Raw genomic sequence first — 14,913 nt, forward strand, 5'->3', positions numbered from 1 at the left:
ATGTATTAATTGGCTTGTTCATACCAAGTTTCTGTTAGAGAATGATTCCGGATGGATAATTGTTCCCCCATCTTGAGAGGATTCTGAGTTTTGCATAGGTATGGAGTGAGGGCTGGACAATCCACTTATAAAAGGTTTAGTTCAGCTGGTTTTTATTGTTCATGACAAAAATAATTGGATCGCAAAGTTTCCAGGACTTCTGGGAATTACGAAAGATGACTTTCCTACAAAAGATGGGCGGTATGTAGTTGTCATTATCCGTAGCTCATCCTTGATCTGGATTAAGTTGACACAGGGTATCTGTGACATGATAAGCCAGAGGGGTGCAATCGCCTACTTGAAATACTTTCTCAACCAGAATGGCTCTGCTCATCACTGCAGGGGATGCATGGGAATACTTAACTGTTGGGATGCCACTATATCTGAGTTCTGCTGGACAGCTGAGAGTGCCATCTGGCATACGCAGGACAACTGCTTGAGCTGGTCTAACAAATGAACTTTCATGCCAGGAGTTATTGGGGCTGTGATGACTGAGCTGCAGCATGAGCAGAAAGTTTAAGGAGGACTTGTGGAGAAACACAGCCCAGGAGAAACAAACCTGTGCTACCAACCGCATACAAATGGAGTCAATGGTGCCACATCCCAAACCCACTGCCATCAAGTTGGTCCCAACTCATAGTGATCCTGTGTAGGTTTTCCAAGGCTGTAAATCTTCACAGGAACAAATAGCCTCATTTTTCTCCTGAGGAGGGACTGGTGGGTTTGAACTGCCTATCTTGCAGTTGGCAGTCTAACACCAAAGCGTTAATGAAACTCCTTGATAAACTCCAAGAGAAATAAACATGGGCTACCAACCGCATACAAATAATTGCAATAGCAGAACAAACGTCCACCAAAAAGGGCACAAAGGAGGATAGGATGACTACTAACCATTAAAGGACAAATATGACTAGGATGCTACTGATAAAAAGGCATGTTATCTCAACACCCACAGGTAAACTATCATTAGCAGCAAGGGCTTAATAGAACATAAGGTGGGAACCATTATAAAAATGAAGTGAAAACTCAGAACAGGAGAGCTAATATAAATCCTAATTCCAGAGAGTTCATAAGGATTTTAACTATGTCTAAAAGTTGTAAGCGCCTAGATTTGAGTTTACCAGGGGGAACAACATGATATCAAAATCAGGAATAATATTATAGCTGAAGTCTAGTGGCAACAGAGAAAAGGACCAGGGTAACAAGAGAGCAAATCTCTCCTACCTCTGCAGTCAGACCTGACATCCCAGGAGCACCAGTGTACGGACCCAAAGGTATCTCAAAAGCAAAGGGAATTAAGCAGAGAACCATTAATTCTAAGCTTTCGTACATGTTATAAATTTGAACTACACAAAAATGAGTATAATTGTCAAAAGATGGCACCATGGATGCATTAAATCATTAACAGCATCAGAATAATCACAATGGAAAATTATGTTTCTGGTGACTAAGGAAAACTTTAAAAAAGTTACAATTCTTGTTTACCAACGTATTTCAAAAGTCCCTAGATGATAAAATATAGCTGTTACCAAAGCTAAAACGGTCCAAGTTTGACTGCAGCCTGCATAGGCAGTCTCAAGTTAGTTTCAGAGAGACCTTGGGAAGAAGTTGTCTACTTAGATGTTGTCTTCTTATCCTCCTCAAGTTCACTACCATTGAGGCATTTCCCACTCAGGGTGACAATATAGGACAGAGTAGAACTTCACCCTGGGGTTTCTGAGACTTTCAATTTTCACAGGAATAGACAGCCTCATCTTTCTCCCCCAGAGCAGCTGGTGGGCTTGAACTGCTAACCTTGTGGTTAGCTATGTCACCTTTCTCTTCTTTTACAGCAGGTGTCCTCAAACTACGGCCCATGGGCCACATGTGGCCCCCCGAGGAATTTATCTGGCTCATCGGGTGTTTTTGCCCATTTTGTTTTTTACTTCAAAATAAGATATGTGCAGTGTGCATAGGAATTTGTTCATAGTTGTTTTTTTTTTTAAACTATAGTCAGGCCCTCCAAGAGTCTGAGGGACAGTGAACTGGCCCCCTATTTAAAGAGTTTGAGGACCACTGTTTTACAGCATTGGAATTTCATTGTTGTGGGGAAATTATTATTAATTTCTGTTTTACCAAAGTGGAAAGTGAGGTTACACAAGTAAATGACAGAGCTGGGGCTCCACCCCCAGCTTCTGAAAGCAGACCCCTTCCACTTGAAATGGTGCCGGAAGTTGTATTCCCCAGCAGCCGATCCTGAGATAATGATTTGGGTACCTCCAGATATATCCATGGAGAGCTCCCAAGGAAAGAAGTCGGTAAGGATGTGCCAGACAGAGAAGCAGAGGAAGGCAGGTAAAGCTGTGATCGCAGGGACAAGTTCTGCAGAGGGTTGCTTTACGCTGCAGGGGAACTCAGGAATAGGAGTTGTCTTGCCTCAAAGTCAGGAGCGAGGCTACCATGTATTGCAGGCCAAGCAACTCCGGTGGTCTGGGGTTGCAGGATGGTCCTCCAGAGAGAACTGGAAGACACGGTGACAAAGAATTCAAGGGAGCCCAGAAAGAGCTCTGAACTTGCTGGCTGCAGCAGGGGATCTCATTTGATTCAGACAACCATCCTGTGACAGTCGGAGACTCAGGTATAAAGAGCTCAGTGCCGCAGAGAAGAGAACGGAATCTCAAAGAGGTGCCTGGGCAGCGTTCACAGGGCTAAGCAATAAAGCTGAGATGAGAAATATGGCGTACGGGATGTAGCCCAGATTTCTGACTGTTTTGTTGCCGGTACACCCCAGCAAGGAGGTTTCCTTGTCCTGAGGCTGGAGGCTGGCTGATCACTGACTGAGGAGGGCGCAGTCTTTGTCTCAGCGTGCTGCTTTGTTTACAGGGGTGTTTTTCTTCTGAGTGAGCTTCCAAGATTTGCCCAAATGGATTTCGAGGTTGGAGGTATCAGTAGAGCAGGACAGAACCTGAGGAGGTGATGTGTTAGAGGAAACATAAGGCACAGGGGATGGCACACCTCTAATCACAATGTCATCCAAGGGTCATGCCTGAGTAATGTTGACGATAGCTTCCCTGGCATGGCTCACCCTTTCTGCCCACTGTCCGGCTTTGGGTCTCAGCATCTTGAGTGAAAGTGCACTGATCCTGTCCCCTGTCCCCTTCCACCCCTTCTCTTACAGCCTGCAGAGAAGCAGCCCTGGCAGACATTGTGTTTTTAGTGGACAGCTCAACCAGCATTGGGCCCCAGAATTTCCAGAAAGTGAAGAATTTCCTTAGCTCTGTGGTTTTGGGGCTTAACATCAGCAGCGACCAGGTCAGGGTGGCACTTGTCCAGTATAATGACAACATCTACCCGGCCTTTCAGTTGAACCAGTACCCTCTGAAGAGCATGGTCCTGGAGCAGATCCGGAATCTGCCCTACCGCACAGGGGGCACCAATACAGGGAGTGCCCTGGACTACATCAGGACCAACTATTTGACTGAGGCAGCTGGCAGCAGGGCCCAGGACAGTGTTCCTCAGATAGTTATCCTGGTGACGGATGGGGAGTCCAACGATGAAGTCCAGGAGATGGCTGAGAGGCTGAAAGACGATGGGGTTGCTTTGTACGTGGTAGGGATCAACGTCCAAGATGTGAAGGAGCTTCAGAAAATAGCCAGCAAACCATTTGAGAAGTTTCTCTTCAGCACTGAGAACTTCAACCTCCTGCAGGAACTCTCGGGAAACATCCTTCGGACTCTGTGCTTGGCCGTGGAGGATAAGATTAAAGGTAAGAGCTGTGATGTGATGAAACCCACCGTCCCCACCACGTTCCCCCCATCTCTTCCTTTACACTGACTTTCATGTCATTTACATCGATTTCTCAAGCTCACCACCATGACCACGACCAATGGAAAACAATACACGTTGACGTTGGATTTTGTGTGGTTTTCTATATATGAAGGCCTGGATAGGTAGAGCTATAGAGAGAGTACCTGGATGGATAACCACCGAGGGGTGTTGGGCAGGAGGAGGAGGTGGGGAAATGGAGAGCTGATGACAATGAGTGTAAGAAAACAATATTTTTGAAATTGATAGTGGTGCTGATTGATGCCCAAATTTTAATTTAAGTGAACAATGAAATCGTATGACATGTGAAGTATAGCCCAAGAGGACTATAATAAAAAACATAGTACACATTCAAAAGGTGTACCTCAAACAGTTACGAGCACAGGAAGATGATGGATGTACGGTGGAGAATTAGTAGCGTTCTCAAACAGCAGTTTTAGTGATAACAAATTCACTAATGGCAAGGGTGGGTATTTGAAGCTTCCACCAAATAGTAATCATAATACAGTGAACCCTCGTTTATCGCGGTTAATCGGTTCTAGACCCTACCATGATAAATGAAATTCCGCGAAGTAGGATTCCTTATTTGTAAATCAAATATTTTCGTAGTTAGAGCATAGAGGACATGAAAAAACACCCTTTAGTCACCATTACACTCGTATTACCCAATTTATTAAACGAAAAAGGGAAAATACAGTAAAACATTTTGGACGTTACAATGATCATTTATTATTTATTATATTATTTATGGCATCAAGCGTGTACAGTATGAGCCAATCAGTGGCAGTAATGACAGAGCATGCGCTGTTACACAAAAACCGCGATAGAGTGAAGCCGCGGAAGTCGAAGCGCGAAGTGGTGAGGGTTCACTGTACTAAGAAAATAAGAACTTTTTTAATTAAAAAAATTACAACCACAAAAAAGAAGGTAACTGTTGGTCCGGAGTTTGATTACCCCTGTTCTGCATCATCCCCCTCTCTGTTTTATATGGCAGGGTGGTGCCCCTGGGGGCGGTGTGTTTCAGGCATCTATGCGAGATGGTTTCAGACAGTAAGAATCACTAGCAGGGTGGAAAGAAGGGAGAAATCAAGGTCCTTCTCCCTCACATCTGCCTCTGGCCATCTCTGGTGGCCCCGCCTTCTGCTAGACATGCCAGCCTAGCGCTCACTTCTGGTTGCTTTTGCCGGAGCCTCAGTTACATCACTGTGCTCGTGTTCCTCCCGCCTGGATGATCATTGATTTTTTAATTCTTCTTATCATTAATCCTCCCTTGTCTCTTTTGTTTGGCTTCTTGCCTTTTTCAATCGCAGCATAACCAATTCCCTCCATTAAATTTTCCCGTTATGAAATGCATTCTGTTCTTCCTGGTAGAACTATGAGTGATTTAGAAACCATCGAAGTCACCATGGTAAAACACTAAGGTTAAACATTCTAGCCAGATATTTCCTTCCACCGAAGGCCGTGCCTTTCGGATTTGAAAGGAGATTAGCAAATGATTACTGCCAGTTGGTGTGGGTTGGCTTTAATTCATGGCAACCTTGGGTACAACGGGACAAAAGATTGCCCGGTCCTCTACCCTCTTCCCAGGCATTGGTATGCGGGCGCCAATGCTGGGGCCACTGTGTCGATCCAGTTCATGGACTGTATCCCTCATTTTCATGTAGCCTCCACTCTTCCACACAGGAGGTCTTTGTCAAACTTTTGGTCTTTCATAATGACCTGTAAGCCAGCCAACAAATGGATAGGGAGATGTCAGAGACATTCTAAAATCAAACCAGATGTTTCCCTAGGTTTTATTTAAATGGTGTGTGTGTGTGTGGGGGGGGCAGGAACAGAAAAGGTAACAACTTTCTGACCGTGTGAATGGTCAATGTCAATGTCATGCCACCTGCCATGTAAAGCCATTTCCTCTGCTACCAACGGCCCGTACTTGGGGAAACGCTGACTTTCCTTCAGTCTGTCTGTGGTGGCTTCAACAGGAGCATTCTGAGAATGACTGATGTGTCCCTGCAGGGCGAACAGGCATGCGCTCCATGCAGAGCGTGAGGAGGAGAGACTGGGTTTTCCTGACCGTCTGCCCGTGTGCTGGAAACCATCCGTTGAGTTCCTCAGACATTTATTGTACACTTATTGTTTATTAGGCCTTGAGCTAAGCCATAGGGAGGGAAACAAGCACAAACAATAAGACAACTCAGAAACAGGGGAGACAGCAAGATAGGAGTTTTTCCTGGAATCAATGCACGTGGAATCTTTCATTTATCATGGGATATGCTGTGACCCGAGTAAGGTTCTAAGTGCTAAGCAATCCCATGCCCTTCCAAGGACCCTAGTTATATTTTCATTTTCCCGTAGACTAGTTGAACAAGAGCAGCACGTGGTTATCTTGATAAATAGTCTAGGCTTGACTGTTGCTACTCTGTTTTGCTAGGTGTAAAAAAATCTCTCTTTTGTGGTAGGTACTTACAGGTATGTGTTGAAAGTCTACACTGACTTCCCTTAGTTGTGTTTTACATCTTGGTGAAGAAAGTTTGCCCCTCCCCACCCTCTCACAATACATTTGAAATCAGATGAAACCCTGGTACCAGGATACGCAACACCTCGTTACAAATCAGTGACTTCAATTTTGAGCCCATTAGTGTGGAACAAGAAGCTGTTTTATATTTTAGAGCACTTCAAAGCAAGCCACTCCATCAGCGCTCCCATATCACTGATTTAGAGTGATAGTAACTCCATGATTCCTATAGCTTGGGTCAATAAGTCAACTGCGCTGGATGCTACTGATGAAGTAAGCAACATTCCAACGTTGTAAATTGAGCATGTAGTGTGGGCTTAAGTGCCTTCTTCCATTATATTAGTCAGTGTCTTTGCTTCATTCTGTAATGTACCTGCTCACCACTTAGTCCTTGAATTCAATAAACATGAACATGGTGCCATGTAGGATGGAGCAGGGGAGGCAAGGTGAATACAGGGCCTGGGATTCGGGAAGAGCTCACAGGCCCACACCATTAGCTACAGGACAATCGGAATAAACTGGGTTTCATGGGATGGTGGACGGAGCTGTCTCACCATCACTGGGGAAACTTCCTAGAAGGGGGGTAGGCAACTGAACCAGGGCTTGAAGGATGGAGAGAGTTCTCACAGGTAGGAAAGAAAGGAAAGAACACCCTGCAGAGTGGTCCAGAGGAAACAGCACAGGTGTCAGAGTTCAGCAGACCTGGATACCTCCCCACCCCCAGTTTTACTGGTATAATCTACCTACCATACAATTCAATAGTTCAATCACATTAAGAGGAAGCAGACTTGGATTTAAAATAACTTTTCCACTTTCTAGCTGTGTACTGTGGAAAAGCTGATTCCCTTCTTTCGACCTCATTTTTCTTATGTGCACAATGAAGATAATACTATTTTCTGTGTAGGGTGATTTATAAATCAGATAAAAAATATAAACAGCTGTAACACAAAATCACTGCCCAGTAAATGTTTAATTCATCCCCCCTCTTATTTTGGTTGGAGATCCTTCGGTTTAATAAAAATATAAAAAGCAGTAGAATATAAATATGGAGAGAGCCTCATAATTCAGACCTGACACACTGAGTAGATGGAATTTCAGTACGCACTGAAAATCAAACTCACTGCCATTATATAGATTCTGACTTACAGCGACCCCACAGGACAGGGTAGAACTGCCACTATGGGATTTGGGAGTTCTACAGGTATCATAACATTCCACAGTTCAATCACATCAAGCAGTATTGGACAATTGCTACCACAATCAGTTTCAAAACATTTTCTTTCTTCTAGAACTCCTTGATATCAGCTCCTCTCCCTCCCTCTCCCCACCAGGAATCCTTATATTATATTATAGTTGTTTATTTAGTCTCATCTTATACAGCCAATATATCTATTTACATACAATGCTGTTGTTCGATCCCCTCGAGTGGGGCTGTACAGTCATTAATGCTATCAGCTCCTCGTTCCCCACCCTTACTTCCTGTACCCTCAGGGAACCATTACTCTTGTTACTGTTTCTGAAGGGTTATCTATCTTGGCTTTCATGTATTGAATTATCTTAATTATACAAATGAACATACCCAAATCTAACATGATTAATGAGGTAAAACAAATAAAAAACATAATAGTAAGGAGAGGAAATACTAAAGAACTAGAGGATAGTTATGTGTTTCATCAGTGCTGTAGTTCACCCTGGATTTATCATCCCTTCTTATGGCCCTTCTGAGAGGGACTGGGTCTTGGGTTTCTACTATATGCCCAACCCTTCACATTGATTTGGTGGCTTGTTTTTGAACTTCTGAAACCTTTTTCCTATCAACAACTCATGATCACACAGGCTGGTGTGCTTCCTCCATATGGGCTTTGTTGCTTCCCTGCTAGGTGGCTGCTTGTTTGACCACAAGCCTTTAAGACCCCAGATGCTATATGTTTTAATAGCTGGACACCATCAGCTTTCTTCACCACATTTGCTTATGCACCCATCTTATCTTCAGCGATCATGTCAGGAAGGTATCATACAATGCCACATTTTTGGAACAAACCATTCTTGTACTGAGGTAAGGTTTAACTAGAGGCCCAAAGTCCATCTGCTTCCTTGTTGCATTTACATCCACATATAAACAAATATACATATATTTAAATATTTATATGTTTACATATATATTCCCCTTTCTTCTTCTTCCCTCTTCTTCTTTCTGTCCTCTAGTAAGGCTGTAAATCTGTAAGGGAGCAGAAGGCTTCGTCCTTTTCTCTTTCTCCCACAGAGCAGCTCGTGGTTCCAAACTGCTGACCTTGTGGTTAACAATCCACTTATAACCCACTATGCCACAGGGGCTCCTTTGATACACAGAGTGTTGTATAATTGAAGTCCCCTAACTCAGCTTCCCATATGCAAAATGCCCTTGCAGGGGGGCTTCAAAGAATTTATGGAAAAATCACATGGTCTTTTAGTCCTACTTTCCCCCAAGCTTCTTTGGGAAGCCTCCTGACAGCCCATTTCTCTTGTTGCTGTTGTGACGGTGAACATAACACATACCCACACATTCACCTACACAATGTCTGCATTTACCCTTCAGTGGCATTGACTTTCACATGGTGCCCGATTACCGTATTCAGTTTTCACGAGAGCTGAACTTCCCGTCCCTTCTGTGTGTTTTCCTTCCCATCCGTCTTCTGTTTCAGAGTTCACCAAGACGTACGCCGATGTGGTCTTTCTTGCGGACACCTCTCAGGGCACATCATGGGCCAGTTTCCAGCAGATGAGGAATTTCATCTCCAGAGTGGCGGGCATGCTAGAGGTTGGCAGAGACAAGTACCAGATCGGGCTGGCTCAGTACGGTGCTGAAGGTCACACGGAATTTTTGTTCAATACCTACCAGACGCAGAGCGAGGTGATTGCTCATGTTCAGGGGCAGTTCAGGCTCCGGGGCGGCTCTAGGAGGACAGGCAAAGCCTTGCAGTACATTCGTCAGACCTTCTTCCGGGAAGAAGCAGGGAGCCGTTTTCTCCAGGGTGTTCCCCAGTATGCCGTGGTCATCACTTCGGGCAAGTCCGAGGATGAGATCTGGGAGGCCACACAGACACTAAGGGAGAAAGGTGTGCAAGTCATCGCCATGGGCATGCAGAACGTCGACAGGAAGGAGCTGGTGGGCTTGGGGACACCATCTCTTGTGTATGAGACCCAAGGAGAAGATGGAGTGAGGCAGATGCTGCAGGATTTGCATGTGGTGATCCAAGAGACTGGGCAGCCGGAGGTCAGGACCCAGGCCATCCAGGAGGACGCAGTAGGTAAGCTTGGGTCCCTAGGATGTGAGACTCTCTGGGTTATCTCAGCACTAGAAGATCAGACAAGGGGGCATTCTGGATTCCTAAATACTGGGGTACTGCACTGGTGGACGGGGGAGTGGAACACGTATGGGGCTGCCTTGGGCATACACCTTGAATTAGTTAACGATGAATGCATCGGTGCTGTATAACAAACCACTCTAAAATTTAGTGCTGAACAGGAAAATTTATTCTCACTGGTCTGCTGAGGATCAGCCCATCTTGTCTGGGCTCAGATGAATGGCTTTGATGCTCTTTGATTGAGTTCATTTACACATTTGCCAGCTGGGCTGGGCTGGGGGTCGGGGTGGGGGTAACTGATCCAGGGCACCCTCTTTCTCTGATAATGGTCAGACACTTTCCAGACCTCTGCTGCATTGTGTCTGATAATATCTTTATGCGGAGAATAAAGTACCCTCCTCCTGTAAAACTGAGAGGTAGGGAGTGATTGTCTGACAAATACTCCAAGATACCAGATACCTCTTCTGGTACATCTTCGAGCCTCCTGAGAGATGGAATAAAGTCCTTGGTTTGGCATTCCCGATGCTCCAGGCAGATGCCATGAACAATTTGTGATTAAGGATTTTCCTGCATATTATAGAAGGTTTAGTGTCCCCGGTCCCTGCCAGAATATTTCCTTGCCATTGTGGCAATCCAGTTCTCCCATTCCCCCTGTGCCCCCCGGACCCCTCCCCTGCCATATCCCCTGGGGATGGGCCCATTGTTTGTGGTGAACAACCAAACCGTATGTCACAGAAAACCCTTGTGCACATTCTACCCTGCAGCCCCACTGAACCACTCGCCGTTAGCTGTACTGTGTCCGGTCTCCTACTTCTGTCTCTACCTTTGAGCATATTGCATCAGCCAGGAAGACCTAGAGTCAAAACCTTGTCCTCCAGTTCCCAAATTACCTTCTTGGTGCAGCCTGTGCCTTGACACCCCTAACTGGAAATGATCATCTTCTCTTTTCTGATGGTCACCATTCTGTTCAGACCTCTAACATCCAAAGCTTGGGGAGAGGGGTCTTTGACACGGTTATGGGCAGCCATGACAAGCACCGTTGAGACAAGAAGACTCAAACCCAGGCAGGGGTGATAAGGAACTAAGCTGCCCGATAAGGATACTCCTTCCATTAAGAGGAACTAGAACAAAAGGGGGCCTCCTGGAGAAGGTGACATGGGAGCAGTGGGCTGGTCCTTTCATAAGGAGTGTGGTTTTTACAGACAGGGAGAAATGAGGAGGAGCGCATGCCTGGCCAGGGAACTGTGTGACTCAGTGTGGGGGACGGAGAATGAACTGTGTGAGTGCAGAGGAACATGAAACACGCAGCCCCTTGCGATGGGGTGGGAGAGGGTTTAGAAGCAGTGAGTTTGGATTAGCTAGAGGAGATGCCGTTTAGGGGAAGTCATCGTGGGCTTTGGAGCAGCACAAATAACACGGCCCAAATAATCCTTAAGAAAGTGTTTGGTGGTCAGGACAGATCCCAGATAAGACCTCAGGCTCAGAGGATTTAAGGGCACACACGGAAGGCTCTCTGGTCCTGCCCAATGGAGGCTGAAGTAATGAGAGGTGACGAACCCAGAGACAAGCGAAAAGGCGAATTACAGCATCACTTGGTGCCAGCAACTGAAGCCAGGGAGAAATCAAAGATGGGGTTTCTAGACACGGTGTTGCAGACTTGCCTACATTTGGGGTACCCTCCTCCTTTTTACCCACGGCCTAATTTCTTCCTGTAAAAGAGGAACAAGGGGAATATTTCAGGACATCTGGAGTCCTAGAGATCAGGGAGAAGCACACTGTATTCACCTGCCCCTTGGGTCTCTTTTCTAAACTCTGTTTGCACACAAGGATGCACCTCAATGCCGGTGTGGTTTTGGCTCTCTGCTTGGGAGATTTTTTTGTTTTTTTAAGTCTAAGCAAATCTTGATCTTTTTGGTTTTCAGATATAGTAGATTCCCCACATTAGGCACTGCGTCAGAAGTGGAGACATGGAGGTAGCGGCTCTGAATTTCTCTGGGAAGGGAGTTTATTTAGCCTTAACTCCACGAGTCTATTTTAAGCAGGTTAAAGAGAAAGTTCTTTTATAGCAAAATGGAACAACCAGCTAGTCCAATTTTGGACAAAGGTTTCTCACAGGAACTTGCAACATTCTATGGTCCCCTAGCTGATGGGACACAGAATTTATCTGAGAAAGGTGCCCATGCTCATCGCCACAATCTGTCACTTCATCTTTTGCCAAGAGAAGGGGGGATCTATCAAATCAGTGGCGAGTGTAATGACGTTTGTGGCCAATGAGCTTGATCCAGGGTCTCCTGCACCTAGAAAAATGGAGTCAAGACACAGGTGCTTTCAGTGAATGGAGATAAACTGGAAAGTGACCTTAAAGTAATTTCTTATGGATATTCTATTAATTATCTATTTCACAAGTGCTGAGAAAACTTTCAGGAGAAAACTTCTGAAGCTGGTATAAACTCTGTGATGTTCCTCAGCCAGCATGCCAACCCAAGTTTTTCTCTCAACTCTAAAATGTGTGCATAATAGTTAGCATGATATATGATTTCATAATTTATGGCCCTAAGTATCTTATGATAACATATAGAAATATGTCACCACACAGATTTTATAGCTAAAGGAAGAATTATGTGTATTACTATCTTGTCATGCTAAAGTTTTTTCTGTTTTTGTTTTTGTTTTGCTTATTAGCATGTCCAATGGCTATTCCAACTGATGTGGTATTCCTGATTGAGGAATTTGGCAGAGGTAGTCAATCAAATTTCCAGCAGGTTGTCAAGTTCCTAAAGTCCATGGTCAGAGCTCTAAGAATCCACCCTGATGTTGTGAGAATCGGCTTGGTCTTTTATAGTAAGGAGCCGAGACTTGAATTTTCGCTGGACACATTTCAGAATACAGCCCAAATCTTGGAGCATTTGGATAAATTAACCCCCCGAGGAAGAGGAGGAAGGCTCAAGACTGGCACTGCGTTGGATTTCCTAAGGAACGAGGTTTTCATTCAGGAGAAGGGCAGCCGGCCCAACCAAGGGGTACAGCAGGTAGCTGTGGTCATCACAGAAAGTGTCTCACAAGATAACGTGTCCCGACCAGCTTCTCTCCTCCGTCGGGCGGGGGTGACCATCTACGCAGTGGGCACCCAGCTTGCCTCGGAGAGCCAGGGCCTGGAGAAATTGGCATCGTATCCTCCTTGGCAGCATGCGGTCCCCCTGGAATCTTTCCTGCAACTCTCCATCGTGAGGAACAAGATTAAGAACCATCTCTGCACTGATGCTGTGGGCGAAATGGGCTTCGATCTTCGGGTGAGCTCTACCCCACAAACAGGTAAGAGTGGCCTTTCCTCACCTGATCTTTTCGTGCCAAGACTTGGTTCTGTTTGTGCCATCGGCCTACTTCCTCCACGCCCCTCTGAGGGCAGGTTGGTGCTTTCACGGATTACAGCTTACGCAGTCTGTATTTTGTTTGAATTCTCAACAATTCAGAAGCATATATCACGTCAAAGTAAACACCCCTCCTGCCTGACCCCTTGCTCCCCGCGAGAGTCAGATGAAGAGATGTGTGTGTTGAGCGAGGAAGCCTTGTGTGATACCGAGTGGAGATTGAACAGATTGGGAAGCGACTGAAGGGAGGCAGTGAGGCAGTGATTCTTTTTGAAAAGACACCAGTGCACTTGAAAGTTGAAAAATCTAACTTAAAAAGTACGCTGGCTGATAAGACATAAAAACATTCGCTGGTTGATCTTTCGGGGGAGGAGCCAGGCTTTTTTGAGCGGGAGCTCTGCGCATTTTCCTGAGCCTCCACCACCCGTTGCCTTTCCTCTCATCACGGCTTTCGCATCTCTCAAGGGAGACGAGACCTTACCCACCTTTGAAATAATCTGAGTCGAGAAGCCCTGAATGATTTGTATACCTCCCCCACCCAATTCAATATTTGTAGCACTGTCTAGTAACCCAGCAACTTAAAAAACAAACAAACAAGCAACAAGCCCTCATTGTATCTTTTCTAAAAAGTTAACCCACACGTTCGTAAATGCCATGGGCTTCATTTACTCTTGGACTCATTGATTTGTACAATATTTGATGAATTATGTAATTCTGATGACACAGGTTGGGGATGGGATCAACCCAATTGGCTCTTGGCAAATGTGTCTTCTTCTGAATGACACACAACCAAGTGAATGGCGTTCCCATGAGCTACAGTCAGCGGGCGTGGTCCGGGTCTTGTGGGAGAAGCCCTCAGTAGGTCTGACAGAGGGGAGGCAGGGTCAGAGCACACGCAGGCATCGTCACAGGGGCTTTCATTAGAAAGCGGTTGTGGGGTCTGGAGGGCAGTGCCGAGAAGACATGGGGGGTGTGTGTCGAGAGCCATCATTTTGGGGATCGAGAGCCATCGTTTGGCCTGGCCCTCCATCCGACTCTGTGCTCATGCCTTGGGCTATGGTTTCTTCCTCTTGACCAGGTTGTGTGCATATCGAGAAGGCAGACATCTATTTCCTGATGGATGGTTCTGGCAGCATCACCCAGGACGACTTCCTGGAAATGAAGGTGTTCATGAACGAGGTGATCAGGATGTTCCAGGTGGGGCCTGACAGAGTTCAGTTTGGAGTCGTTCAGTACGCGTACGACACTCAGAGCCAGCTCATTCTTGGCCAGTATGCCAGCGTGGCAGGGCTGAAGACGGCCATTGAGGGCATCCGGCAAATGAGAGGTGGCACCCATACCGGCCAGGCCTTGCATGACATTAAGCAGATCATCGCAGACACTGCCCGTGGCGGTGTGCCACGCTATCTTGTGGTCATCACAGATGGGAGATCTGAGGACCCGGTGGCTGAGGCCGCAGAGGCCTTACGGAGAGACGCTGTCATTATCTACGCCATCGGAGTGCGAGACGCTCACACCGATGAGCTTAGACAAATGGCTGGCGACAAGATCTTTTTTGTGAACGAATTCGATTCCTTAAAGGACATCCAACAAGACGTGGTGCAAGACATCTGCTCCTCAGAAAGTAAGACTCTTTTTCTATTTCGTCATCACGATAAAGACATAGGTAGCAAAGCACTGGCCGGTTCTTTTATCTTAAAATGTGTGATGGAGTGAGAGTAAACAGATTCATCATGGGCAGCATCCATCTTTCCCCATGTCCCCCCATCACCCCTAACAGAAACTCAGCGTCCCTGAAGTTCTGTTCCTTCTGTGTCTCACCCCCCCACCCCCCACCCCACCTGTC

General features: G+C 45.9%; 1 protein-coding gene across 1 annotated transcript in view; it reads left to right on the forward strand.

Annotated features, from left to right (window-relative positions):
• LOC101656273 (collagen alpha-4(VI) chain-like) overlaps positions 1–14,913 on the forward strand; it is a gene marked incomplete at its 3' end in the record, with an annotated part of 122,093 nt that overhangs the window by 20,841 nt on the left and 86,339 nt on the right. Inside the window, exons 4-7 of the mRNA XM_045297695.1 lie at positions 3,197–3,784; positions 9,037–9,642; positions 12,382–13,011; positions 14,146–14,691. Coding sequence (XP_045153630.1) covers positions 3,197–3,784; positions 9,037–9,642; positions 12,382–13,011; positions 14,146–14,691 — 2,370 coding nt within the window. The remainder of the gene's footprint in view (positions 1–3,196; positions 3,785–9,036; positions 9,643–12,381; positions 13,012–14,145; positions 14,692–14,913) is intronic.

This window comes from Echinops telfairi, unplaced genomic scaffold (assembly GCF_000313985.2).
Source record: "Echinops telfairi isolate 266 unplaced genomic scaffold, ASM31398v2 ScPeMD7_7420;HRSCAF=8458, whole genome shotgun sequence".
Taxonomy (NCBI): Eukaryota; Metazoa; Chordata; class Mammalia; order Afrosoricida; family Tenrecidae; genus Echinops; species Echinops telfairi.